Below are 26,417 nucleotides of genomic sequence, written 5' to 3' on the forward strand. Positions count from 1 at the left end.
AAATAAAAATAAAAGCTATGACTCTGATGTGATAGTGGAGATCTAGAGAATGTGCTGTGAGATCACAGAGATCTTAAGCTGCATGTTGTAGAATACCTGTTGTCATCCCAGCACTTAAGGAGATAGAGACAGGAGGATCCAGAGTTTGAGGCCAGCCTGGGCTATATGATATATGAGACCCTGCCTAAAAAAGATGAGGGGGTTGTAGTAAGACACACCTGTAATCACAACACCTGAGGCCTGAGGCAATAGAATCATAAGTGTGAGCAGCAGGGCTGTGTATTGAGTTCAAAGATTCTCTGGGCTGTACAACAAAACCTTGCCACAAACAGAGCTTTCTGAGTCTCCAATAAGGCAAGGAAAGCCTGGTCTAGGAGATGGTATTTACTCTGCAAGGGTAGATGCCCGGTCCCCACGCTGGCAAAGGCAGTAACTAGAGGGGGCCTGTGTTCAAAGCATGGAAGATGAGGCGTAGTCCACTCTCCACAGCACGCAGGTAGTTCAGAAGGGTGGGGGCCCTGGTGTCTGGTCGAGAATGGAAAGCAAGAACTGGCTGCTAAAGGGTTGTGCTAAGGAAGCTCCCTCTAGGGCAAACAATGACATTTTCAGGAGAAACATGAGAGGTTTTGGGAAGTATTTGTTTGGTTGCTTAGATGGTTTTGAGATACAACCTAATGTGTTCAGGCTAGCCTGGACTTTCTCTGTAGTGGAGGGTGACCTAGAGACCGTCGGGGTGACTGGACGAGGACAGGCAGGGACTTCCAGGGTAACTGTACCCTTCCATGCTTTTGCTTTTCTCTCTGTGAGTCCTGCACATCCTGAACTCACTCCACATATATGACCATAAATCTCGCATGGTGTGAGATGGGGCACCAAGACAGCTCCTCAGTCCTTTTTTTCTCTCCTCTGATCTCTAGGCCCTCCCTTATGAACTCCCAAGTTGTTTTCTTCTCCTATTTCACAAAGAAGGTCCTGTTGTCAGAAGGGAACTTCCTCACTGCTGCCATCTTCCCACCTGCCTGGCTGCAGAGCCATGCCTTCCCTCCTCCAGTACTGAAGCACTTCCTGAGACCAGCCCTTCAGGGGCTCTGGTTCTTCTTTCTCAAGAACTCTGCTCCCCAATTCATGCCTTCCTCTCCTGCCTTACTTCTTTCTCCTTCCCTAGATGCTCATGTGCACCAGTGTGAAAATGTGCCTTCATCTCATTCATTAAAAGAAAAACAAGCCTCATAGCTATCTCTAGAGCTCATCCGATTTCTTGCATGCCACAGTGACTAAAATTTTCAAAGGAATAATTGCCCCCCCATCATTCTGCTTTCTCAGTTTCTCTTGTTTCCTGAACTTCAACTGTTAATGTCAGTGTTAAAAATTACTTAAATGGTAGTACCGTCATTGTCTTGATTTTTCAGATCCAAAGCTTAAGTCATCCTGAACTCTTTTCTCTTCCATTCCATGGACAGTACTTTAATAAGTCCTGTCCCTGGCCCCATCATTTCTCATGTACTGCCCTGAGAAGACTATTTTCACAGTTTATTCCTGTCCCCTCAAGCCTCCACCAAGTCACAGCCAAAGGGATTATTGCCCTTAATATGTCATGTCCCAGCCAGACAGTGGTGGCACATGCCTTTCTTTAATCCTAGCAGTCAGGAGGCAGATTCGAGGCTGGCCTGATTCACAGAGTAAGTTCCAGGACAGCCAGGGCTATACAGAGAAACCCTGTCTGGAAAAAAAAAAAAAACAAACAAACAACTTTAAAAAACAGTTTCCTACTAAAAAAAACAACAAAACAAAACAACTTTGACCCCACCATTGAAGTAACAACAAATGTCAGACTCTTACCAGAGCCTTAAAAGCCCTTTGTCACCTAGAGCTCTGCAGCTTCATGTCACTGCTCTCCCTGGATGTCAGTCTTCTTCAGAAAAACTAAGCCCTCGTTGTCTCCAAAGGATGGCCACCCCATCTTCAGGCCTTACTTAAATGTCCTGTCTCAGGGACTTCCCAAGCTACCCTAGTAAAAGTTGCTCCAGTGCCACTACTTCGCCTTCCTCGTGGCACTTAACTTGGCACCTGCAGATGTAACATGGGCCAGGCTGCTTGGGGTTTGTGTCCTGCCCTAAACCCCACAGCCAGCAAGCCCCAAAGAAAATCACAGAAAGATCTCCATAAGTTATAATGCTGATTGGCCCATTAGCTCAGGCTACTTATTAGCTCTTTTTTTTTTTTCCGAGACAGGGTTTCTCTGTGGTTTTGGAGCCTGTCCTGGAACTAGCTCTGTAGACCAGGCTGGTCTTGAACTCACAGAGATCCACCTGCCTCTGCCTCCCGAGTGCTGGGATTAAAGGCGTGCGCCACCATCACCCGGCTACTTATTAGCTCTTGAAGCTTATATTAACCCATTGTTCTTATCTATGCTAGCCACGCGACTCAGTACCTTTCTCAGCCAGGCAGGTCTTGCCTCTTGGTGGTCTGGGCTGGAATGGGAGGAATGGGCTTCCTCCTTCCTAGCATTCTCCTGTTCTCATCGCCCCGCCTCTACTTCCTGCCTGGCCAATCAGCGTTTTCTTAAAACAAGATTGACAGAATACAGACAATTCTCCCACACCTTGCAGATCTATTTGTGTCATTGTTATCTGTCAGCACACGGAGTCCTGTGGCCACAGAGGCCTTATCTCTCTTACGATTGTAGACAGACAGTCCACAGTGAGCATAGGGAAGGCAACTCACAGTTACTGACAAGGAACTTGGTGCTTCCCAGTCAAGATGGCTAGCGAGGCAGGCAGTTGGGCTGGGTAGGTTTGAACAGGAAGACTGGAGGTCATTTTCTTGGGGATGGCTAAGGCTGCACATTGTCCATGGGCAGTATAGCTGAAGGTCCCCACTGATGCAAGGTACAAAAGGTACGAAGCAAGGGCCCAGGAAATGGGAGGAGGTGCTGCGCCAAGGCAGTGCATCTCACATCATCTGCAAAAGATTGGTCTCTGTTTTCATCTGCTCATCACAAACCACTATCTTCTACACTTGATTTTAGCCAAAATTATGCTGAGAAACAATAATACTTAAGTACAATCAAAATGAATTATTAGAAAAAGGGATGTTTTCAAGAGAAATGCCAACTACATGCCCATCTTTGTTATTAGTGTCCATAGACATAAAATGACTCTGAAAGTCACTATGAAAGTGTCTTCTAGAGGACAGATGGTGAGGTTCACCGAATGGCACTAGTTCATGGCCCCCACATTAAGCGTCACTGCTGTGCTGGTCCTCTGGGCAGAGGGGAGACCGACGAGCAGAAGATAAGATAGCCTCTGCCCTCAAGATCGTCGTTCAGGACATAATCATGCTGCATGTAGAGGTGTCAGAGGCTGCAGGCACCGGGAACTGTGATCCACCCCAGCTCTGCCTTATCTCATCTTTGTGATCACAGCCCCTCTCCGGCATCACTTTTTTAGCTATAAAATGAAGAGATCATAGTGCTAACAAAAAACGCCTCCTTTTGCTTGGCATAGATAGAAAACCTTTGTGCTAGCAGGTGTCTAGGGGAAGTAGGGAGCAGGTAATAGGCACAGGTTTGCATGAAAATATTCTAAAGTAGATTATGGTGATGGTTGTATGGTACTGTCTTTATGCTAAAAAGCATTAAATGATGGGCAAACTTGATGGCATGTAAGTTATATTTCAGTAAAGCTGTTGAAAAAGAAAAACTCTTCCATACCATTCCAAACTGAACAATTCTGGCTTGGATGGGCGGCTGGCTACTTGGAAACAAGTCAGAAAGCCAAGAGAACTAGAATCAGCTCCTCGTCTAGCATGGCAGATGAGATGACCCGTCAGTGATATCAGTTCTTTTTCAAGAGCGCTATTGAGAGACTGGAGAAATGGCTCGCTGCCTAAGAGCACTTGCTGCCCTTATAGAAGACCTGAGCTCGTTCCCTCACCCAGTGTGAGCTTCTCATAACTACCTGTAACTCCAGCTCCAAGACACCCTACATCCTTTTCTGGCTTCCACAGTCGCCTATGCATATGTGACACACACACCCACATAAATAAAAATATTTTAAAGAATGCTGTTAAAAATTTAACTGTAAACATTCTCTTACTCTTAATGACATTTTGATTAATTTCATCATATTATCTTAACAAATATCTGTTGCATACCCCATCCCTTGAAAAGCTTAAAATTTGTCAGAGTAGAAACATTAGACAAATAATTACTAAATTGTTAGCTAATAATATAAGTACTATTATTGCAGAAGAGTAGAAGGTACTACAAGAGGATAATGAAAACCTAATCTAGTCCAGGGGGCTGAGGGAAGTCTTCTGAACAAAGCCACGCGTGCTGAGATCTGCAATGTAGATACTTGAATGTCATCTAGCTTGAGACAACCCTGTGGAGGGAGAGGGCCACTCGTCACCCTCAGGGACCAGCAATCATGGATCCAAGGACACTAACAAGTAGGAAAGTTTGACGGCAGTGGTTCTCGACCTTGCTCAATCTGTGGCCCCCTAATACAGTTCCTCATGTTATAGTGACCCCCAACCATAAAATTATTTCATTGCTACTCCATAACTGATTTTGTTACTAAAATGAATCATAATATAAATATCTGATATTCAGGACATCTGCTATGTGACCAACCCACAGGTTGAGAACCACTGTTCTGTGGTATTATCATTGCAGTCCACATCTTGGATCAGGTGCCGTGTAGGACCACCATGATCCTTAGTCCTGCCCTCAGCACTCAACCAGGTCAGAATGAAACTTCCTTTGCTCAACCCCAAGGTGAGGTCCTTCTGTACCCTAGGGCCTATGGAATCAGTGAGTGGCTGAGCTGGAGACAAGAGTCTGGTCACCATGGCTTTCCAGAACCATCTGCCATCCAGGCACCCGCATTTCATCAAGGCTCTAATGGGCTCCAAGCAGTCGTCAGATGAGCCTGGCTGGCATCCGGCATGAGCTCATCACCGCCATCAGTAGCAGCTGGAAGCCAGGCCTCCCCTGGGTGAAGGAAAGGTCAGCATTGGCTAGGCAGGTCGTTCCGGGTTCCATTCCTTCACCTGCACAGTACCTGGAAACAGTTCCCAAGGCCAGCTGTGCTTGCTGGCTTATTTATACCCCTCTAGGGCATGTCTTAGAGAGGAAGAAGAGAGACCTTGCTTTAGGAAGGGAAGGTATCAAATTGAAGGTCAGTGCCTACCGAATAGCAGCGAAAGGGTAGACTAGATGTGAGTGGGAACCAAGATTGCCTCCCAGAAAGGAGTCTTGATTCTAGCATTCCTGTGCTCTTTCCTCTGCACAGAAGCCTGACCGAGTCCTGGAGGAACCCAGCAAGGATATTCTCTGTGAGCTTGAGCCACATGCTCCTTTCTAAACTGCATGTTGAAAATGAATTCTTTTCATTATAACAGAAGGGAACTTACCCCCTTGGAAGTAATGGATCCCTGTGTGGTAGGAAGTGCTGCCTGGGTGTTGGGGTCTGGCACGTACGTCATTCTGACACCCTGTCCAACCTCCTTTTTAATAGCATCAGTTTGCTGTCCTAAAATAAGTTAGCTTGTGGTACCCAGACTTTCCATTATGATATTTTGTAACTTTGAATGAACATTTACCTTATGATTTGCTCAAGTGCCTGTAAATCGAAATTTTCCTATTTATTCAGCAACTATTATCTCTCTTTCTGCAGCTGATCACCATCATCTTTGTTTTAGGCTTCTCTGGTGATCTTCAAGCATCCTGGCTGATTTTTTTCACCCACGCTTACTCAGAACTGAAATATCTCCTTCCCACTGAAGCACATTCTCAGATGCAGAATATGGACGTGGTTGCTTAGGTTCCCAGAATCTCACCTGCTTTAGCACATGACAATAAGTAATTGCTGAGTAAGTTAATTTATAAATAAGCACAGGCAATAAAATAGACTCTTCTCTTGTCTTCCTTCATGATAACTGAGGACAAGGAGGCGGAAGACCCATTCTGGCATTGAAACAGGCATTGTGTTAGGTAGAACTGCAGGCCCAGATTGAAGGGAGGCAAAGGAAAGGACAAAGCTACTCTAGGAAGTGGAACCAAAACAAGCCCTGAGCCTGTATGCTGTGTAGAGATGCTAGGAAAATGGCCCCCCGCCGGACTGTTAAGGAGACTTGAGTGCTGAAGGCCTCTAGGATGGAAGAACCAGGATAAATTTGTAGTCAAAACAGTTTTGAAGTGATTGTCATGTGTGTATCTTTGACCATGATGATTTTTACTTTTACAAAGATACACTATAAAGTTTCATGGAGCATTTTAGGAAAGGAGTTTATCAAAGGAGGATACATGGTGGGAAAGAGGTGTCCCTGCCACATCTCTGGTCCTCCTCAGGGTAGGCCTTGTAACTTTTCCTACGGTTCGCCCTATGCCTGTTGTTAGCAGTTAGCACCATGGGAGACAACCACATGAGTGTCATCGTGCGGTTGTGAAGTGGGTTTCACTAGGGTGAAATCAAGGTGCCTTCAGAGATGTCTTCCTTTTGGGAGGCTCTAGTAAAGAGCCTGTCCTCCCACTTTGTCCACTCCATATTGGGCCTTCATTCCCTGCTTTGGAGACCAGCCGCCTCCAAATAGCAATGGCCAATTGAGTTTCTTTCATATTTCATCACCTTGGCATTCTTTCCCCCTCTTCCTCCCTTTAGAAAGACCCTGTAGTTGTGTTGGACTAAACTGGATAGCATAAGGTATCTCGGAGCCAACTGATAACCAAACTTAATTGTGCCTGTAGCGTTCAAGCCTGTTCATGTCCCCGTGATATATTCACAGGCTCACAGGACTTGGGAACTTCATTGTGGGCATACTCTGCCTAGAACACTCTCAGAGATATTTTATGCATACTTTGTTTTTATTCTTGTTTTTGAACAATTAATGGTTGCACATAACACAGACTTCAAGAGTTTACAGTAATAAAAGTCTTAATTCCCACACCAGCTTCAACCAAAGTATTGTCCGTTCTCTCTGTTGTATTTCTTCTTTTTCCTCCTTGCGGTTAACTAGAGCAGGAATTTTTGGTTTTGTTTGTTTTGTTTTTTTATTTTTCGAGACAGGGTTCCTCTGTGGCTTTGGAGCCTGTCCTGCAACTAGCTCTTGTAGACCAGGGTGGCCTCGAACTCACAGAGATCTGCCTGCCTCTGCCTCCCAAGTGCTGGGATTAAAGCCGTGTGCCACCACTGCCCAACCAAAACCAGTCTTTAATACAGCCCTTTTGAGATAGATGTTTTCCACACTTTCTAATGCCAGTACTCACCCAACAGTGACCATTTGGCATGTAGCCTTCTTCTGTGGTATGCAAAACCCCTTCCCCCAATATATCTATATTGGTCATAGTGTACTCACTGATACATACTGTTTTAATGCCTGTAATTCATTACTGTCCTTAACTATATTTGTGCTAAAATTGTCTATGATTTTACCAGGGTAGCATTCCTCTATCTTTTTCTTTCCTCCCTCCTTCCCTTCCTCCCTTTCTCCCTTCCTTTCTTTTTTGTTGTTGTTTGTTTTATTTTGTTTTCTTTTGGTGGGTGGGGGACAGGGTCTCTACAGAGCCCTGACTGTCCTGGAACTTGCTATATAGACCAGGCTGCCCTTGAATTAACATCCTCCTACTTCTGCCTCCCAAGTGCTGAGATTAAAGGTGTGCACCAACATGTTTCTTTTTATTCTTTTAGCATTAGCAAGACAGTTCAAGCTCATCTTTGCCCACCTATTTCTGCCTTGCCTGGGATTTTTTTGTGAGCAATTGTCTTAGAAACTGAAATCTAGTATTGAGCTTCTTTTCTTCCTCGTTTTTGTAGTTTTTGTGGTTTTACTTGAACAAAAATAAAGCGTGCATGTGAACTGCCCCTTCCTTCACTGCTCAGCTGGTGGCACTGGGATTGGTAACTCTAATGACAGCTGTAAGCTCTTTGTCTCATGGCTTTGCAGTTTTAGAGGAAACGTAACGATCTCAGCACAGTAAGACTGGTTGCTCGGCAGCAGCACTTCTAGCTCCTTGACACAGTGGACCAGGGTCTTAGCTTAACCGTCTCTGTCACCTTGACAAAGCACCGTGGCATGGCCTCTTACAAACGGGGCTCGTGGAATCCATGACCTTCATGGTGGGGAGCATGGCAGCAGAAACACAGGCGTGGTACTGGAACACAGGACGCTGAGCTCACTGGGAAGGACTTGGGCTCTTTGAAACTTCAAGACTCATCCTCAGTGACTCATCTTACTAGTACCAGATGAATTTCTTTGTCCTTTTTTTTTTTTTTAATGTTCTTAGACTTCACCAGAGGACAGAGGACAGCCATGACTCCACATAGGACATGGCAGAGGAAGGCGGCCTGGGCACACTTCTTGCACTTTGTTAACCGCCAACATGTTCGGGTTTCTGTGGGGAGTTAGGGAGGGTGTGCATCAGGTGTGTGCCGCCTTACTGTTTGAAATAGGATCTCATTGATTCTGGAGCTCATTGGATTGTCACGGGAATTTTGTCAGTCACAATAGAAGGGAAATATTTTACCTAGTTACTTGGTTCTCTTACTACAAATGTATTTGAACATCATTTCATGTATTTAAAAACCATTTCAGCCAGGTGGTGCACACCTTTAATTGCAGCACTCTGGAGGTAGAGACAGGTGGATCTCTCTGAGTTTGAGGCTAGCCTGGTCTGTAGAGCAAGTTCCAGGACAGCCAGAGATACACAGAGAAATTCTGTCCCAAAAAAAAAAAAAGTAACCATTGGATTTTCTTTGTTTTTTTTTTTTTTTTTTTTGTTTTTTGCTTTTTGTTTTGTTTTTCGAGACAGCGTTTCTCCATGTAGCTTTGGAACCTGTCCTGGAACTCGCTCTGCAGATCAGGCTAGCCTCGAACTCACAGAGATCCACCTGTCTCTGCCTCCTGAGTGCTGGGATTAAAGGTTGGTCTTTGTTTTGTTTTGCGGTGCTGCCCCAGTTGACCTGGTGTTGTCACTTTGTAGCCCAGATCAGTTTCAGACTCACAGCAATCTTCCCGCTTCATTCAGCCTTATGAGAGCTGGGGTCATAGATACACATAATACTCCCTTATGTTTTTGTTTGTTTGTTTTAAGATTTGCTTTTATTTGTTAGATGAGTGTGTGCTGTGTGAGAGTAGCTGCCCGGGGAAGCTAGAAGTAGGTGTCATTTCTAATCTGCCCTTTACCTGTGCCACAAATCTGGATCATCCTGGATCAGCTCTGGGACAGACAGGTCCTCAGCACTCATTAGGGCAAAACGCTCTTGAATAATAATCCAGCCCAGACAGGGAGGTCCATCAAAGTGGTCCTCTTGGTGTCTGGGCCTGTCGTCCCCCCTCTCCTGTGTTTATTTTTGAGACAGCCACCTGATAACTGCTAGGTGTAGAGCATAAACTGAAAGATTGCTGGCAGCAGCCTCTGTTGGGAAATGCAGTCTTACGGGGAAGATGAGTGTTTCTTGCAGCCTTGATAAATGCTCAGACCCATAGCCTATGACATTTGACACCATATAAAAGACACCTCTCCCACACTTGCGACTCTCTTCACACTGGTAAGTAGTAAGAAGATCCCACTGGGATGTTCCATTGCTTGTTTGCAAAGTCAACTCTGCAGAAGTCTTCCTGAAGGGCAGAGCGGAAGTCTATGAATGTGCCTTATTCCAGGATCTAGAGGCTCACTCGTTGCTTTTATGTTTTGTTTTGAGACTGTGTGTTGATGTCTAGCCTAGGCTGGTTCAGACTTATAGCAGTCCCCCTGCCTCAGTCTTTCCAGTGGCATGAGCCACCACAACCAGCTTCAGCCATTGCTTTAACTGCTAATACTTTTCAAAGCAGAAGTCTGGACTGAGCTGTGGGAAACAGACTTGTAAGTGGAAGCCTTCTCTCCACGGCTATGGACATCAGCTGGGATTGGTCAGCAGACGCTTAAACATCTGGTCAGCTCAGCCCTTTGGGGTGAGCAGTGTTTTATAGACAACCCATCAAGATTGATTGGCCTTCTAACTGAATTAGCCAGATGTGGGCATTGTGTGCCCTTTCCTCAGCCTCCTCCAATGTTGTTAGATGAAAGCAGACATGCGATTAGCATGTTTGAAGATGATGTGGTTTTAGTGCATAAACAAAAGATGCTGCCTCCTGCAGCCTGTGGCTCTGCTGCAGATATCAGCAGTGTAATTACAAGCCTAGACCTGAGCTTGGCTTCCTCAGTCTCAGCTGTTATTTGCAAGAGGGGGAGGGGAGTGGAGTCAAGGCTGACAAAGCCTAGGGACCCAGGCTTTTATATAGTCCCCTCTGAGTTCTGCTTCATCCAGGGCACACTGACACCTTGGAGGTGGTGTGCTGGATTGGGAGGAGGAGGAATACAGCTAGTCTGAAACTTGTCCAATTTTTTTTTTTTTTTTTTTTTTTTGGTTTTTCAAGACTGGGTTTCTCTGTGGCTTTGGAGCCTGTCCTGGAACTAGCTCTTGTAGACCAGGCTGATCTCGAACTGCCTCTGCCTCCGAGTGCTGGGATTAAAGGCGTGCGCCACCACCGCCCGGCTTGTCCAAATTTTAAAAAATGAACTGAGCTTCTGCGCCCAGTGCCATCACATGCTAGGCAAGAGTCGTCAGCATGTCAGGGTCCCACAGGTTTGCAGTGAGCTGGAGTCTGAGGCAGAAGACTTGCCTTTTGCTTTGCTAGCTCCGCGTGTGTCATATATTGGGCACTCATTCCTTTGGTTATTTACCTTCTCTCCTGACCAAACTAGTCTGCATATTTTCCTCAGAACAAGCAAGGCATTTTCATGGTGCCAGTAGCTCTGTTGATGTTAATATTCTGTAAGCAACTCACGCGGTGTCTCCAAACCTGCCCTCTTCCCACTGTCTTCTGCTCGCCATGCTTGGTGAACGGCATTGTCACCATCTGCCACCTTCAACAAGAAGGCATGGTTAGTCAGTCTGGTGCCTTCTGCCTCCATGTTTAACAAGCCCCATTACTTTCCCTCAGCTGGGGCTCTAGAGAGCCTACAGCTCTAGAGCAGCCTCGTTGTCGCCCGCCCTTCCTCCAGGATCCCCAGCCTCCGCCCTGCAGAACTGTTTGCTCTTCTGGCTCTAAAACCTTCAGCAGTTTCCAGTACCTCCAAGGTCAATCCAGACGTCCAACCCTGCAACCCTGGGGCCAGTACCTGCTAGGCCCACAGCAGGATGTCTGGGAAATAGGCCGGAGCTGTCCAAGGCCTGCTGGACCGCTCATGCCCTGGCAGTCGTCCCTGTGGGAAACCCTTCCCTACTTCTGCAGCTGTCCATGTCTGCCCAGCTTCTGGAGGCTGCTCCTTACATCGTCTTTCCGATGTTCCCTGGTGTGCTTACACAAGGAGACTCAGTTCTCACCCTCTTCCCCCACAGCAGTTTGAGAAAGCTTAAAGGGTACAGGTTTTAAAGATCTGGAAAACAGATCCCTGTACATCTTCTCCTTGCACCCTTCTCTTGGCGCCACAGATTCTGCCACTAGTAGCCCTGGTCAGGTTATTAGTGAAGGAAGAGCACCCAGAACCCCTTCTCCCTGCTCATCACCCAGATCCACACCTATTCACGGATGGTACCTGATGTAGGAAGGCAGTTAGAGGAAACATGGCAGTAGCTGTCACCACCTGCCAAGGCTTTTATCTCTTCTGATAACTAGCTAACCACAGAATAGACTCTTTCATTTCCCATGTGTGTAAGTAGGGTCCCAGACTGTTTGGGAACTTGCATAGGTTCACCTCGTAAGTGGCAGGATCATTGTGTTATATTTTTATTATGTTCCTACATGCCATGTTCCACAGTCAGCACTACAGGGTAAAGTGGGTTCTGGAATGTTGCTTGGATGATTGGTTGTTTGAATGGATCAGTGTTCCTCCCATTGAACTTGGCTGAGTAGCTTATGCCAAGAAGTATGGATTTTGTCTCATCTCCTGATGCCCAGCTGTACACAGACATGTTCCCTCCCACTCAGTAACAAACTGCCTGGAACTCTTTCCTGGCTCATATTTACAAGAGAATGTGATAAATTCCGTATTGATCCCTCCTGTTCCACTGTAAATTTTGCAAAAGATGATTAAATAGAGCAATAGAGTCTGCAGGCATTGTGGCTCAATATGTTGTGGACTGGTGTATCGACCTCCTCCATCCAAAGGCAGCCAGCGCCTATCCCTGCTGCCCCAGACCAGTAATTAAAATCCTGTGAGACTGGGATTTAAAATCCAATCATATCCCTGAATCAAGCCTTCTAGCCTCCCCATGTGACGAGTGCAATAAGGTAACGGCAGGAGCATGTTTATGTCTGTGCTGAAGCAGTCCCCACAGGGTGGGTAAGAAATGGAGAGTTGGTAGCCCTGCTGGCTAAATCACTTCACCCTGACACCACAGCCACTTGTAAGACAAGCTGTGGGTACATAAACCAAAGACCACAACTGAAACTGTAAGAGCAAAACATCAAGCACAAAGATTCACAAGCTCTGCTTCACTGTGTGCTTCTGTCCCACAGACAGTGCGCTGAGTTTCAGCGAGTGAGCTGCTCCTGATTGGTCTGCTTGGGGGATTTGGCAGCCAAATGTGTGAGGATTTCCACCAGAACTCTGACTTCATCTAAACTGAAGCTAGACTTCCTTGTATTAGTCTTGCAGTCAGGATCAGGATTTCCCTAGGAGGAGAGACAGCATCTTCTTCCTCACCTCTGTCTTCCTCATACCTAGCATGCTGATAGACGCATAAAGGACTCTCGGTATCTTTGAATGGACATGTGAACAGATAATTAGCAGTTAATACGGAAAGATGGCTCAGTAGTTAGGATCACTTGCTGCTCTTGCAGAGGGCCACATGGTGCTCACCACCGTCTGCAGCTCCATTTTCAAAGGACCTGGCATCCTCTTCTCACTTTCATAGGCACCAGGCACACAAGTAGTGCACAGACCTACATGCAAACAAAATATTCATATAAAATAAGAATAAATCTTAAAAACAAACTAAGTGACATTTCAGTAGTACACTTACCAAGTAGCTATCCATTCAATGCGTGAGCACTTCTGCTGCCGGGGAACTTAACTTTGCCGTAGTCTACCTTAGACTTTCTGATGCTTAGCAAGCCAGCCATGGGATGTATCCAGGGGTCTTATTATTAACCTCTCAGTTCTGCATGGTAGCAGGCCTGGTCTCCTGAACTTTTTTTTTTTTTCTCTCCAGTCCAAACCACCAACTAGTTGGTTCCCTGAGCTATTTTTCTCACATGGCTCTAAACCCTTTTCCACACCCGTTGTGGTTCCCAGAACAATCTCTCTGCTTTGTCTCTGTTCCAAAACCTATGACTCCTCACTGACACTTCACCTCTTACTGTCAGTCTTCTGTCAGGTGTATTAGGTACCCTTCCACCCTCATCACTTCTACGGATTTAATGAGTAGCCCACCCCTTGATATCCAGATGAGAAATAAACATGCTGGATACAGCCAAACCACTTACTGCCGTTGGAAACCTCTCTGGTCTGTCTTTTACCCTTTCCCCCTGGGGTCTGGTTGTCCATCAGCCACTGACTGACATTCCATGTGTTGCTGGCATCCAGTGTCCTCATGTGACCACAGGGTTTTCCTGAGACATCCCACCAAATGTCTGATGAAGTCCCCCTTTGCCCTCACTACCTGGCCGAGCTCACAGGTAATCCTGATACAGGAGACCATCAGTTGCCAGCAGTCACCCCACTTCTTCTAGAGGTTCACAAAGCCCCCTTGACGCATACGTTTGGTTCCGGAGATGAGGCAGTGTGTGGAAAGTTCATGGTGAAAGGACGGAGGAAATGGCTGGAAGGCTGTCCGTTTCACTGCGGTTATTTGTCTGCCGTGCGCGTGTGCACAGCACGCATGTGAAGGACAGGACAGCTTGTGGAGTGAGTTCTCTCCCTTATATAAGTCCCTGGGCTCGAACTCAGGTAATCAGACTTGGTGGCCGATATCTTTACCTGCTGAGCCCACACGTTCCTCTCAGCTTTGGTCCCAGCTCCCCAGACCCATGGTGCATGAGGGGAGGGGGGCAATCCAGCTCCTCACTCCTCCATCACAGCGTCTGCCTCCCTACAGTCTGGACCTGCTGCTTCCACTGTGTGGCAGTTCTTGCCTTTTTGTGCTGTGGGACTGTGTCTGAGTGAGGCCATGAGGAGGTAGAAAGGTTTCTGGGTGCTGTCCAGGAAGTTGAGTTACTATAGCTCACAGTTTCCTTTGCCCCAGACTGGGAACCCTGAATAGGAAGAGAAGAAATGCTTTGCCGTACCCTTTCTACAGAGATGTCTGTCCTCAGCCCATGATGAGAAGGAACTCCTCTGTCTTGCTTGGCCCCAGAGCATCTCAGCACTTTGGAAGGGAGTCATCAGGCCTTTGGTGGCACTCTGAGGTGGGGTGGGGGTAGTAGAGCTATCTTCTTTTTTAAAAAATGTAACATTTCAAACATTTATGAAAGAGAAATGAACCCTGTTTTAAATCTTAGCTTCACTGTTCGCCTGCTGTATGACCACGGGGCAAATTATTTCAACTCTGAGCCTGTTTTCTCTTCGTGTATGAATTATTCAGGCACAGTATGTAAAGACTGTTTACCCAGCAAGTGTTAGCGTGTGTCCCTGTTCTTACTCTTCCACCAGACCCAGGCAATCTGTAAAGTGGGGTGGGGAGGACTCCCCTGCTTCCTTCACCAATGGCAAGGATTAAATCCATGGGTGTAGTCAGCAGAAGATGCAGCCTGGGCTACAGCCTTCTACCTGTTGTTAGCTGAGTGCGTCTGATTGTGTAGTGTAGAGCCCTGTTCCTCAGGAGGCGGAGCTCTCTCGCTCCTCCACTGTGCTTCCCTTGTCACTCTCGCCAGCCTCTTAGATGTCTGCCTCTGAGGACACAGAGAGAGCTGGTCAGGGTCTGGCCTCCGAGGTACGGGGACTGACTGTGGTAACTGGCTTGTGGCAGGCCATGACCCGAAAAGGGAATAAGAAGAATAAGGACCCAGAGGGGACAAGGACTGAAGGAACTACACAGATAGCATGACAGAGAGTGTGGTGACAGGGAAGGCTTGTCACAGACGCTTGTCCAGCCATCTTTCCGAGTGCTTCCTTGATAGGGATCTTATTTCCAAAATACCAGTCTGCCTGGAACCTCTTATCGTGGAGGACATCTCTAATACCCACCAAAACCTCTCGCTGGGGATAGGAAAGAGACTGCCAGAATCACGAAAGTCAGGATGAAGGGGTCAGAGAAGCGAAGGTAGATGTGAAAAGGAGTGGATGACAAAGCCTTTACAGAGGTCGCTATAATCTTATCTCAGCCTCATTCAGTCTTCAGAAAACCCATAGAGGTGGATGGGCCAGCAGTCACCACCAGAACAGTAGAGAAGTGCCCAGCCAGCAGCTGGTACTCCTCACCCACCTGCCCCTGCTAGGAGGGGAAGAGCTTCTCCTCTCCTCTCAGATGGAGAGGCATCTGGGAGCAGCAAAGAGTCTGGCTCTCCCTTACAGGAACAAGGGCGTGGTCACACAGTTGCTGTCAGGAAGGCTTTCCCAGCACACAGAACAACTGTCGTGTTCTCTCAGCCTCAAAAGATAGCTCCCGAGGAGAAGACAGTCTTCTCCGACAAACAGGAAGAAGCGTGTGCTGGCCCTGTGCTGGTGTCCAGCAACAGTGACCGTGCATAGTGTGCAGTTCTCGCAGGAAGACAGGCAGAACGCTATGGGGGTATAGACGATGGTACCCAACCTTTGCTGGGTTCTTCTCCAGTTCCAAACAGTCTGTGGGAGGGAGTAAGGAGGCCTTCCTGAAGACAGGTTCAGTCTTCAAAGATGGAGTCAGTGGAGCCGGGGGAGCACCTATTCCCGACGCAGTAGAGAGAAGTGAGCTCTTAGGAGGGTGCTTTCCCACCTGGAGCATAGTGATTATGTCAAATCAAAAGCAGATGCTGACCTGAGAAGAGCAGCAGGCTCCCTAGGCACCAGTGAGCCAAGCCTCTCTCACCAACACCCCTTCCACTCCCTTAACCTTCCTAGGTAAGGAGATCTCAGCCAGCCACAGCAGTACCAACCAGCACCCGTTCCTTCTTGCCCACCCAACTACCCCTATCCTACTTTCTGGGCCCGATCCTTATTGACATATCCCCCAGAATCTGAAGGAATTCAAGACAAATGGTTAAGAGGATGGAGTTAATAAAATTTGAAAAATTGAGGCCTGTCACTCCACTAAACTTTTTTCAATACCACTGACAGAAACATATTTCCCCAATGAGTGACCTTCCACAGCTGTAGCGGGCAGGCGCAGCCGCAGCCGCGCTGCCAGGAAGCCAGACTGCTATTTATCAAATATTATAAGCTGGGACAACTAATCTGGAGCAGGAGAGGAAGGAGGGGTCCTGCACCACACCGCCTAGGGTGCTCCAGGTGTTTGCCCCAGCCCCAGACAGCCAGTGGGAGGTGACGGATGGCCTGCGATTAGTGCTCCCACCTCCTCCCAGCTCTATCACTTGCTCCCAGAGGCCTGGCCCTCAAGACCAGCTGCTTGGCCTGGAGGGGCCCTGGGTGGGAGGCAAGGGGAGGTCAGGCCAGGGCACAGGCTATCCTGATGCCCCCGGAGAGGGCAGCCGGGTGAGGCCCAGCGTGGTTATTTATTGGAGTGTAATGGTTTGTGGCCATTGGTCGTGAAGGTGAAATCGATCAGTGGTAGAAGTCAGGTTCTATCAATTATTAGAGCAATTAGTCAAGTCAGAGGGAGGGTATGAGTCTGGGGGAGTAATATTGGATGGACATTATCCAGGTGCCCTGCCTCAGCCTTCCTAAAGTGGGGCAGATGTGCTGCCCTTAGGCTCCAGAACCTTGGAGAACCCGACTGGTTTCCCCAGTGAGTAGCCTGACCTGAGAGTCTTCTGGACTGGATCCAAAGCCCAGCATAGCTATAAAAGGAAGCCCCTGTGCTGGCTGGCCCAGGTGCAGAGATGTCCTACCTGTCCCCACCCCATGCTTTATGAGAAGTGACACGACTCCTGCTAGAAATTACTCAGTGGCCAATGTTTATGGCACACATTTTTCATTCTGTAAGCAAATATAGATCACTGACAGCACTTGTTTGAAGCAGCTAATCTCACCCTCTCTTCTTTCTTCCACTGCCTTCTCTCACCTCTCCCTCCCTCCTCCCCTCTGCCCATGCCTCCTCCCTTCCCTCTTTCCTCTCCCTCCTAGAGATTTAATCCCACTGCACACAGCACAGCTAATAGCAGAACTCCTTCCTGGCAGCCAGAGAAAGGAGAGCCCTCTCCACTGCTCCAGGAGACTCCTGCCCCGGCTGTGCTATGGGATGAGGAGGATGCTGTCTGGCACTCGCCCCTTGGACCTTGCAGGACCCCATTCAGTGCCATGCCAAGAGAATTAACCCTGTCCTCATTGAACTCTGTGGTTCTTATCTGCCTGTCCTTCAGTGGCACAGTGGCCAGTCTCAGTCTGTGTTACTGTCATGAGCTCATCATGTCCCCATAAGCTCTTGGAGAGCTGAGTTTGTGCTAGACTCAAAGGAGACTTATTCCTAAAAAATAGGAAAAGACATCTGCAAAGGAGACAGGAAGACTGGTCACAGGATTGAGGGGAGGATTTGAAAAGAGTTCTTAAAAAGCTCAAAGGAGTCAATGGCCAGATTACCAGTTACTACAGAACAGTAAGGAGGGATTTAAAAAAAAAACAAAAACAAAAAACATTCCCAGCACTCAGGATAACAAGGCAGGAGGAGCTCCATCAAGTTCAAGGATAGGGTGGGCTATATAGTGAACTTAAAGGCCAGGTCCCTCTTAAAACAAAAAACAAAAGTATGAGGGGAAGGGTTGGAAAGAGCTCATGGGTTAAGAGTGCTGCTTTCAATTCAGCAGAAGTAGCTAAAGAAGGAACTGCTCATTGGCCCTGCCAGTCCCCATCCTGCACACGGATGGAAATGCTGGAGTGCCCAGTGAGCGCCAACTCATTTCCAAGAAAGGCTCTGTCCTAAAAGACTAGAAACAGTAGTGCTGGTAACCACGTGATCGTTCAGTCGGGCTGTGGGAGAGCCTCCCTGGGCTCAGGAAACACCTGCGGTGAGGTATGACGGTCCCTCCTGAGACACCTCTGAGGGTGTGGAGAATCGGAGTTAGGAAAACTAACTAGGCTAGAGTGGACTTCAGGCTCAAAACAGTAGGCCTGCGGTGATGGTGGATCTTCAGGCCAGTTTCCCTGTCTGTATCTTGGCAATTTTAATTCCTTAGGGTTTTGAACATTAAAAGACAAAAACCCATGTAAGAAGTACAGAGTCAAGCATGAATAATGATCAGTAGACTGTTCCTGTCACTCCAGGACATCTACTAAAAGACAGGAAGCGTACAACCGAGTTTGGCAACGTGGTGTCCACAGCTAGTATCTGAATTCCATATTCTGTGTATTATAAAATATATATTAGTATTTATTCCTAATTGAAATGGTCTTATTTTTCATTTTTATGGAGGAGGTGTGATTGTTTTGTTGAGATAGTGTCTCACTGTGTAGCCTTGACTGCCCTGGACCTCCTGTCCCTGTCTTCCGAGTGCTGGCATTAGAGGTACATGTCTGACTGTTTTCTTACTTGAAACTTCCCTGTGCCCTTCCTCCTCCCACTCAGACAGCCACATACAAGAACTTCAATGGGGGAGGGTTTCAAAGTATGAGATAAGTTCCCACAGGCAGATTTAGGAAAACTGGCTTTTGCTCCTATCCCCAGTGATCAGATATCCACTGTGAGCAAGGTCCTGTGCTGTGTGGGTCCTCGTTACGGCCTTACAGCGGCGACTAGGCTAAACTCCTCCTAACTCCTGTACATTTCTCTAGTAAGAAAGGAGCACAGGGATTACTGAGTAGTTACTGCCGCATGCTGCAGGTGATGTGCACTTCTTTCTGGTGATATTGGAAGGCAAGCCTATGAGGCAAGGCCACTTCTGTCCTCAAGCTCCATTCCTTCGGAGGTTGCAAGGTAGCTGACACAGAAACAACAATAAAAAATCTGCCATGCCGCACGCACACCTTTGATCCCGGCATTTGGGAGGCAGAGGCTATCCTGGTCTACTGAGCTAACTCTGGGGCAGCCTTTCTATTACACAAAGAAACCTTGTCTTGAGAAACAAAAACAGAAGCAGGATAGCTGGCATTGGTTAGGGCCAGGATTGGGAAGAGAGGATTAGTGTCGGGGAAGAGAGTGTAGAGTTAGGGTTGGGAACAGAGGGTTAGGGTTAGAAAGAGAGAGTTAGGGTTGGGAAGAGCGTTTCCCAGAACTGGGTTGTGGGAAGAAGCTTCTGGCAGCACTGAGGGTGAGAGGAGTCTTTCCTTGTTATCTCAAGCCTTGCTAAGTACACGCCATATACTGCTGCTCTGTGCACTTAGAGGGTAGTCACGTGGCTCTTGGCTAACCTTTGTCCTCCAGTCATCAGAACACAACCCTCATCATCAGCTAGCAGGGCAGGGCACAGTCCTCAGATGTCCACATCCTCCCCAGGACTTGGCTGAGTCTGGCTGGAGGAAGGAGAAGAGCTGGGTTTTGTGAGTCACACTCTAACCCCCCTTTAGGAGGCTGAGATGGGAGGCTTTGAGCTCGAGGGAAGCCTACTCTACAATCAAGCGCCAGGGATACATAGGGAGACTTCGCAAAAGAGAAAAATAAAAGATATTAAGGAGAAAAGAAGCAAGCAAGGCCTTTAAATTCCTATTTGGGCTCTTCTGTTTTAGAAAGGAACCCATTATATGGCTTTGTGAATCATTGTTCCTTGGTGTGTAGTTATATTGGAAAATGTGAACATTTTAATGAATGCATATATGTATATATGTGAATGCATGTGTTAGCATGTTTAGCTGCATGTACCTGTGTATGAAGCCCCTCCTGACCTCCATCATATCTCTCCTTCCAAAGTAACTTAATATGCTTATCCTGTCATTCTGTAATCTCATAAATTTTCATGGAGATTCATACTGAAATTGAGACTCCCGAGCCACCTATAGGTGAATGCTGAGGAATCTTTTGTATAGCCCCTGACCATTTATCCTTTTTTCTTGCCAGGAGCCAACCCCCTTCAGAGGAATGAGATGGGACACACACCCTTGGATTATGCCCGGGAAGGAGAGATTATGAAGCTTCTGAAAGCATCGGAGACCAAGGTAAGTAGAGAGAGGAGGCTGTGGGTACCCCATATGTCATTTAATCTTCTACTATTTTGGGGGTTCCTGTGTTTGTGTATATGTATCATGTGTGTGCAATGCCCAGAAGAGGGGAAAAGAGGACATTAGATCCCCTGGAACCAGAGTTCAGACAGTTGTTAGCTGCCACATGGGTGCTGGGACTAGAACCCAGGTCCTCTGGAAGAACAGCCAGGCTCTTACCTGCTGAGCCATCTCTCCAGCCCATAACCTTCCATTTTTATCAGTTGCTTCAGGTTCCACACCAAGAGCACTTCTTAGGTGATCTTACTTTATAAAACTGCCACTTTTAGAGTAAATTATCAAGCCCGAAGCAAATGCATTTGACCACAAGACTATGTACAGTAGATTCCATGTAGGAATGAGCACAGAATACCTGGCTCTCTGGCCCTTATCCTGCTCTCTTTCTAGCATATGGGATCTGTTGTCTGCAGCCTGGCTGAAGAGCCTTAAAATAATCCCCAGTGCTGGGATTGCAGGCATGGGTCGCTAGGCCAACCCTTGATGGTTACTGTCTATTTCAGTTCACATCCAGCTCTGGTCTTACCAAGAATAGAGAGCTTTCCTGTCATGAACATGGAGAGGGAGAGGCCCAAGCCATATGTGGCTTCTGAGAATTAAACAGTCTCCTTTATTTTTAAGGTGATAGCCTCCCTGCTTCTTTTCAGCAGAAGCCAAATGAAGTCTTGAGTGAACTAGCGGGGTGGTGGTGGCGGCGCACACCTTTACTTCCAAGCACTTGAGAGGCATAGGCAGGTGGATCTCTGTGAGTTGGAGGCCAGCCTAGTGTTCCTCAGACCTCACCTGTCCTGTAGCCTCTCACAGACAGCATCCTTTCCCGTCCTCACTCCTTCGCCCTGGCGCTCCACACTCTCAGGAAGAACAGCTTCATCCTCATGTTAGTTTCTCAGCCACACTTTGGAACTTCCCGAGACTAAGGTCCTGCTTTCCCCAGCTACAGAACTTACAATTTGGGAGCAATTGGGTAGAATCCAAGAATCAGACCTGGCAGAAACATGGACAGCCATTGGATCTTGTGATGGGAAATCGTAGGAAAGCAAAGCAAATGAATCAGAGGAATGGAATTGTTCTGGTTGAAGGGAAGATGGTCCGAGTGTTACCCATGCAGCCCACTCTTCCCTCAGAAGCCAGGCAGCTGCCGAGGTGCGGTACAGCTGACTGATGAGCTCCGTGGCGGGATCTAGCCCGGAACACCAGGCTTCTGAGCCCTCCTCTTTCTTTGCTCTTCCTAACATGGTCTTGTCCACAGAGATAATTCAGAGTGACAGGTCCCACCTAGTGGCAGATACTCTGCCTGTCTGAGACAGCAGAGACTTGGTTCTCAGCCTAGCTCCATCATTCTGCCTGTGTATCCTTGGAACTAGCACTTTCCTCACTGAAGCCTCAGTGAAGCTCCAGGGAAGAGAAATACTGAACTAAATAGTCCCTAAGGGTCAGCTAGATGTATGTTTGCTTATCCAGCAGAATAAGCTGGACTCTGTTGCTGTAATTGTCCAAAATTTCAGTGGTTTGAACAACATGTATTTTTGCCTTGTGCTACTGTTCTCTGTTGCTGGAGAAGGAAGGTGGGCTCTGCTCATCAAAGGCACTCAGATGCCACCTTTACAGCACTCTCTTCCTCCACCCTGCTCCACACCCAGTCACTGGTTGCTTGCCAAAGGGTAAAGTATACTCTGAAGGGTGTTAAATTTTCAGTTGTGAGAGCCTCGCAACCTGAGTTGGATCCCTAAAACCCATAAAATGAAGAAGGAGAGAACCAACTCCACAAGTTGCCCTCTGACCTCTCACTCATGGCCACACTCAGAGTTGACTACTCCATCTGGAAGCAGAACCCTTTACTTCCTACAACTCACTGGCCAGAACTAGCCACAGGCTCCTACCAAATCAAACAAGGGCAAAAAAGTAATCCTGCCTTATTCATAGGAGAGCTGGAACAACTCAGTGATCAGCCTCGGCCACGGAAAGGGTGTCTCTGATGCACTTGGTTGTCCTAGGATAATTTCTTGAGAGAAGAGGTGAGTTAAGAAATGACAGCCAGCTTTTCACAGCCCATCCCAGTGGGCTCTTGGGACCAAAAAGAGTTACTAATTCAAGAGGCTGTTGCTTCCCTCCCTGGGCTCAGATTCTTCGCCCCTAGAAACAGCTGCACTGCCATTCAGGCCAGCTTCCCCACATGCCTTGATGAAATCCCTGCTGGCTCCAGAGAGCCCCAGGAACTGTACCCATCATCTTCTCTGTAGGCCAAAAACACCTGTAGTGTGTCAGGTGTGGGACGTAGTCCTGGTGCTGGTCATGCCAAGGTCTCTCTCAAAGGGGACAAGCATGTTAGTGTCAGCACAGGTTGTTAGAGCTACTGAAGGTCCTGAGGGAGGTGACGACAGTATTGTTAATCTAGTACCAGGTGCCCTCAGTGTCTCCACTCATTGTGCTGTCTATGTTGTCCTCGGCGTGGTTGTTCCAGCTCTCCTTGCTCTCCCTTCTCCTCTGTTTATTTTTTTACCAAACTGCAAAACCCAGCTCTTGGGGGGCTGAAGAGATGGTTCAATGGTTAAGAGCACCGCCTGCTCTTCTAAAGGCCCTGAGTTCAATTCCCAGCAACCACATAGTGGCTTACAACCATTTGTAATGCGATCTGGTGCCCTTTTCTGGCCTGCAAGCATGCATGTAGGCAGAATACTGTATACACAATAAATAAATAAATCTTTTTAAAAAATTAGCTCTTTAAGGCAGAATTTTATGGGAAAGTTCTATTTTTGACCTGAGCTTCATCTTTCTCTGCCAGTAGTAAGCAGTAGCTGCCCATCAGAGTTCAGGCCCCACCAAGGTAGGACCTTCATCCATTGACCACTAATTAAGAAAATGCCTTACAGGCTAACCTACAGCCCCATCTTTTTGTTTGCTTGTTTTTTGTTTTTTCAAGACTGGGTTTCTCTGTGCAGCCCTGGCTGCCCTGGAACTCTCTCTGTAGACCAGGCTAGCCTAGAGAACTCAGAGATCTGCCTGCCTCTGCCTCCCGAGTGCTGAGGTTAAAGGTGTGCAGCATCATGGCCTGGCATATAGCCCAATCTTTTGGAAGCAGTTTCCTAATTGAGGTTCCCTCCTCTCAGATGACCCCAGCCTGTGTCCAGTGTACACAAACTGTCCAGCACAACGCAAGTTACTACTTCTCTGACTTTGTCTTGCTCCCCTTCTGTTCCTCCTGCACTGAACCCAAGAGCTCACAGTCTGACAGGCAGACAGGCAAATGAATCAGTGCCTTGACTACTCAAGAAAGGCTTCTGGAAGAGAGGTCAACTAAGCCCAATCTCAAGTAAAAGTATCCTGCCTCTGGATAAGTGTTGCTTGTATTGTTATTACCACTGTGCTGCATGGTAACATAATTTCTCTATTCCTGTAGCAAACGTGTACGGTTGCTCATAATACTCTTATCTCGCGGATGGGAAAACTGAATAGGCCAGAAAGAAGGAAGTGGGGAGCTATTATAGGGTTAGCAGAAACCTGGCTCTAGAGAAATTCCCAGGAATCCACAAGGATGACCCCAGCCAAGACCCTAAGCAGTAGAGGAGAAGGTGCCCGAACTGGCCTTGCCCTGTAGTCAGACTGATGATTATCTTAAATATCACCATAGAACCTTCGTCCAGCAGCTGACGGAGGCAGAGGTAGAGACCCACATTGGAGCACTGGACTGAGTTCCCAAAGTCCAGTTGAAGAGTGGGAGGAATGAGAATATGAGCAAAGAGGTCAGGACCATGATGGGTTCACCCACTGAAACAATCTACCTGAGCTAATGGGAGCTCACCAACTCCTGCGAAACTGAAGGAACAAGCATAGGTCCAAACTAGTTCCTGTGAATGTGGGTGACAGCTGTATGGCTGGGGAAGGCTGAGGGGCCTCTGGCAGTGAAACCAGGATTTATCCCTATTGCATGTACTGGCTTTTTGGGATCCTATTCTGTTTGGATGGATACCTTGCTCAGCCCAGATATAGTATGGAGGGCCTTGGACCTTCCACAAAGCAATGTGCCTTACCCTAGCTAAGGATTAGATGGGCGGGGGTGGGGGGGATGAGAGGAGGGGAGAGAGTGGGAACTTGGATTGTTTTTTTTTTTTTAAATCTAATAAATAAAAAAGAAGGAAGTGACACACAGGAAATCAAGTTGTCAGTATTTTAAACAGATGTACCTCGATGGTACTGTACAGACCACAGCCAGCTCTCTTTACATAGATTTGCCTAAACCTACTGGCAACAATGTCTTATATGTCAACCCAGAATTCCCCCAAAAGTGTGACTTTAAAGACACAGGACTTGTGGTGTTGCATTTTCTTCCTCTAATGAAGAAATGGCAGATGGGACAGTGAGAGGGAGGGGTGGGGTATATGCCGCTGCCAAGTCCCTGCTGTATTGTGTCTTCACCCGCCAGCCATTTGTGTTACCCTTCTCCCTTACTATTCGTGATTTCTGCATATTTAAAATTATCCATAATCCTAATCATGGCTTTCAGACTCTCTGTCACCTTAACTGGACCGAATGATCTTCTCGTAATGAGAGTCTTTCTGCAGCCCCTAGGCCTAAGCTTTGATCCCTGGAGAGACCCACAGTAGGAGAGGCCCAGCCGCTGTCTCTAGCTTGTTGTCCTACTGTGGGAGAGACAGGCTCCACTGTCGAGAGAACTGACAGGTGCCTTGCCTCAGGAAGGATGCAGAGTCGTGGAGGTGGGGTGTCTCTAGGAAAGTGGGGCTTGCCAGGCTCCTGGCAGAATGGGCAGGGCAGGCTTCATAGAACGGGTTAGCCTAGATCTCACTTTGAATGATTTCAGTACAATGAGAGTTTAATACTTAGCGCCTAGACCATTTTCATGTCCTAACTAAGAGATGAAAGAGAGGTAGAAATATATCTCTGTGCACATGATGGCAGATAAAACAAAAATATGGGGCGCTATCCCATGATGAATATTCAGCTGAGGGGGACGCACGCATGCCAGCCGCAGCTCCTCTCCCGATCCTCACTCCACTGAGACTCACGAGGAATTTATTGCTCATTTTAATCACACCCAGAGAATGAATTGGCAGGAATATTAGGCAGATAGGCCCATCCTCTATATTTTATTTGCATATCCCAGTGACAGCATCACAATCACAGTTCCTGTCTCTAGTTTCTCATTCGCTTCAGGGTAGCTGGGGGTCCCCTGGGTCCCCGTCCCAGGCTGAGAGCCTGGCTGCTCCCAGCAGACCTGAGGGAAGCTCTGCAAAGAGTGGTGGGCAGAGCACCCAAGAGGGTGGAGGGCAGGGGTGGGGGGCACCTCTTCCTCTCAGCACCTGCTCTGTCCCGTGTGCTGGGCTGCACATCAGCACAGGCACCTGCTTGTGGGCCTCAGAGGCAAGCTTTATGGGAACGAGCTTCCGTGAGTTCCGGCCTCCCCCTCTTCAAGAACTTTCTGTTGAAATATATCTATATAAGGAAGGTGTGCATATCAGAGCCATGGTTAGTGTGTATTCGCAGCAAGCACTCCTGATGAAGAAATGATCCAGAGAGGCCTGTCCATTTCCTAACTTCCCCCTTTATTATGGCCCAGTTTTAGAAATCATATAACAAGTTCCAAAAAGCTTTCTATCAGACCCCAGCTGCTAACATTTTATCACAGTTGTTGTGTGTGTGGAGATAGGTAGGTAGGTAGGTAGGTAGGTAGGTAGGTAGGTAGGTAGAAAGAAAGATAGATAGATAGATGATAGATAGATAGAATTATATATGAAGATATAGGTAAATTTTTCTGAATCATTTTAAGGTTGTACTCATGGTGGTTCTTTACTCTTCTGTGGGGGGGTGTTTGTTTTAAAACAAGGGTTTGTTTATATTTGGGGAACTTTTTTTCTACACTTAGAGAGGGCCTCAGGAGCACTGAGCAACACACTCAGCCCACACTTTCTTACATCCTGTCAGCACAGTTATCAAAATCAAAATATCAAAAAGAATTGATATCAATAAAAATAACCTTCTCGTGGTATTCCGATTCCCAGCGCTGCAGAATTCTCTGTAAGGAGAAGGTCTGGTCCGTACATTGTATGTGGTCATCGTGCTGCTCTGACGGGGCTGCTTTCTCAGTCTCTTCTTGTTGATGAGCTTGCCATTGTCACAGTACAGCTTGGTTATTTTGTAGAATGTCCTTCATTTGGAGTTTTTCTACTGTTCTACTGAT

General features: G+C 47.3%; 1 protein-coding gene across 2 annotated transcripts in view; it reads left to right on the forward strand.

The window, feature by feature from the left end:
• The window catches only part of Clpb (ClpB family mitochondrial disaggregase), a 122,348-nt gene that overhangs the window by 69,600 nt on the left and 26,331 nt on the right, over nt 1-26,417 (forward strand). For both annotated transcript variants that reach the window (XM_075971629.1, XM_075971630.1), the window contains one exon: nt 20,067-20,164. In XM_075971629.1, the coding sequence (XP_075827744.1) occupies nt 20,067-20,164 (98 nt within the window). The remainder of the gene's footprint in view (nt 1-20,066; nt 20,165-26,417) is intronic.

Source organism: Microtus pennsylvanicus, chromosome 5 (genome assembly GCF_037038515.1).
Source record: "Microtus pennsylvanicus isolate mMicPen1 chromosome 5, mMicPen1.hap1, whole genome shotgun sequence".
NCBI classification, from domain to species: Eukaryota; Metazoa; Chordata; class Mammalia; order Rodentia; family Cricetidae; genus Microtus; species Microtus pennsylvanicus.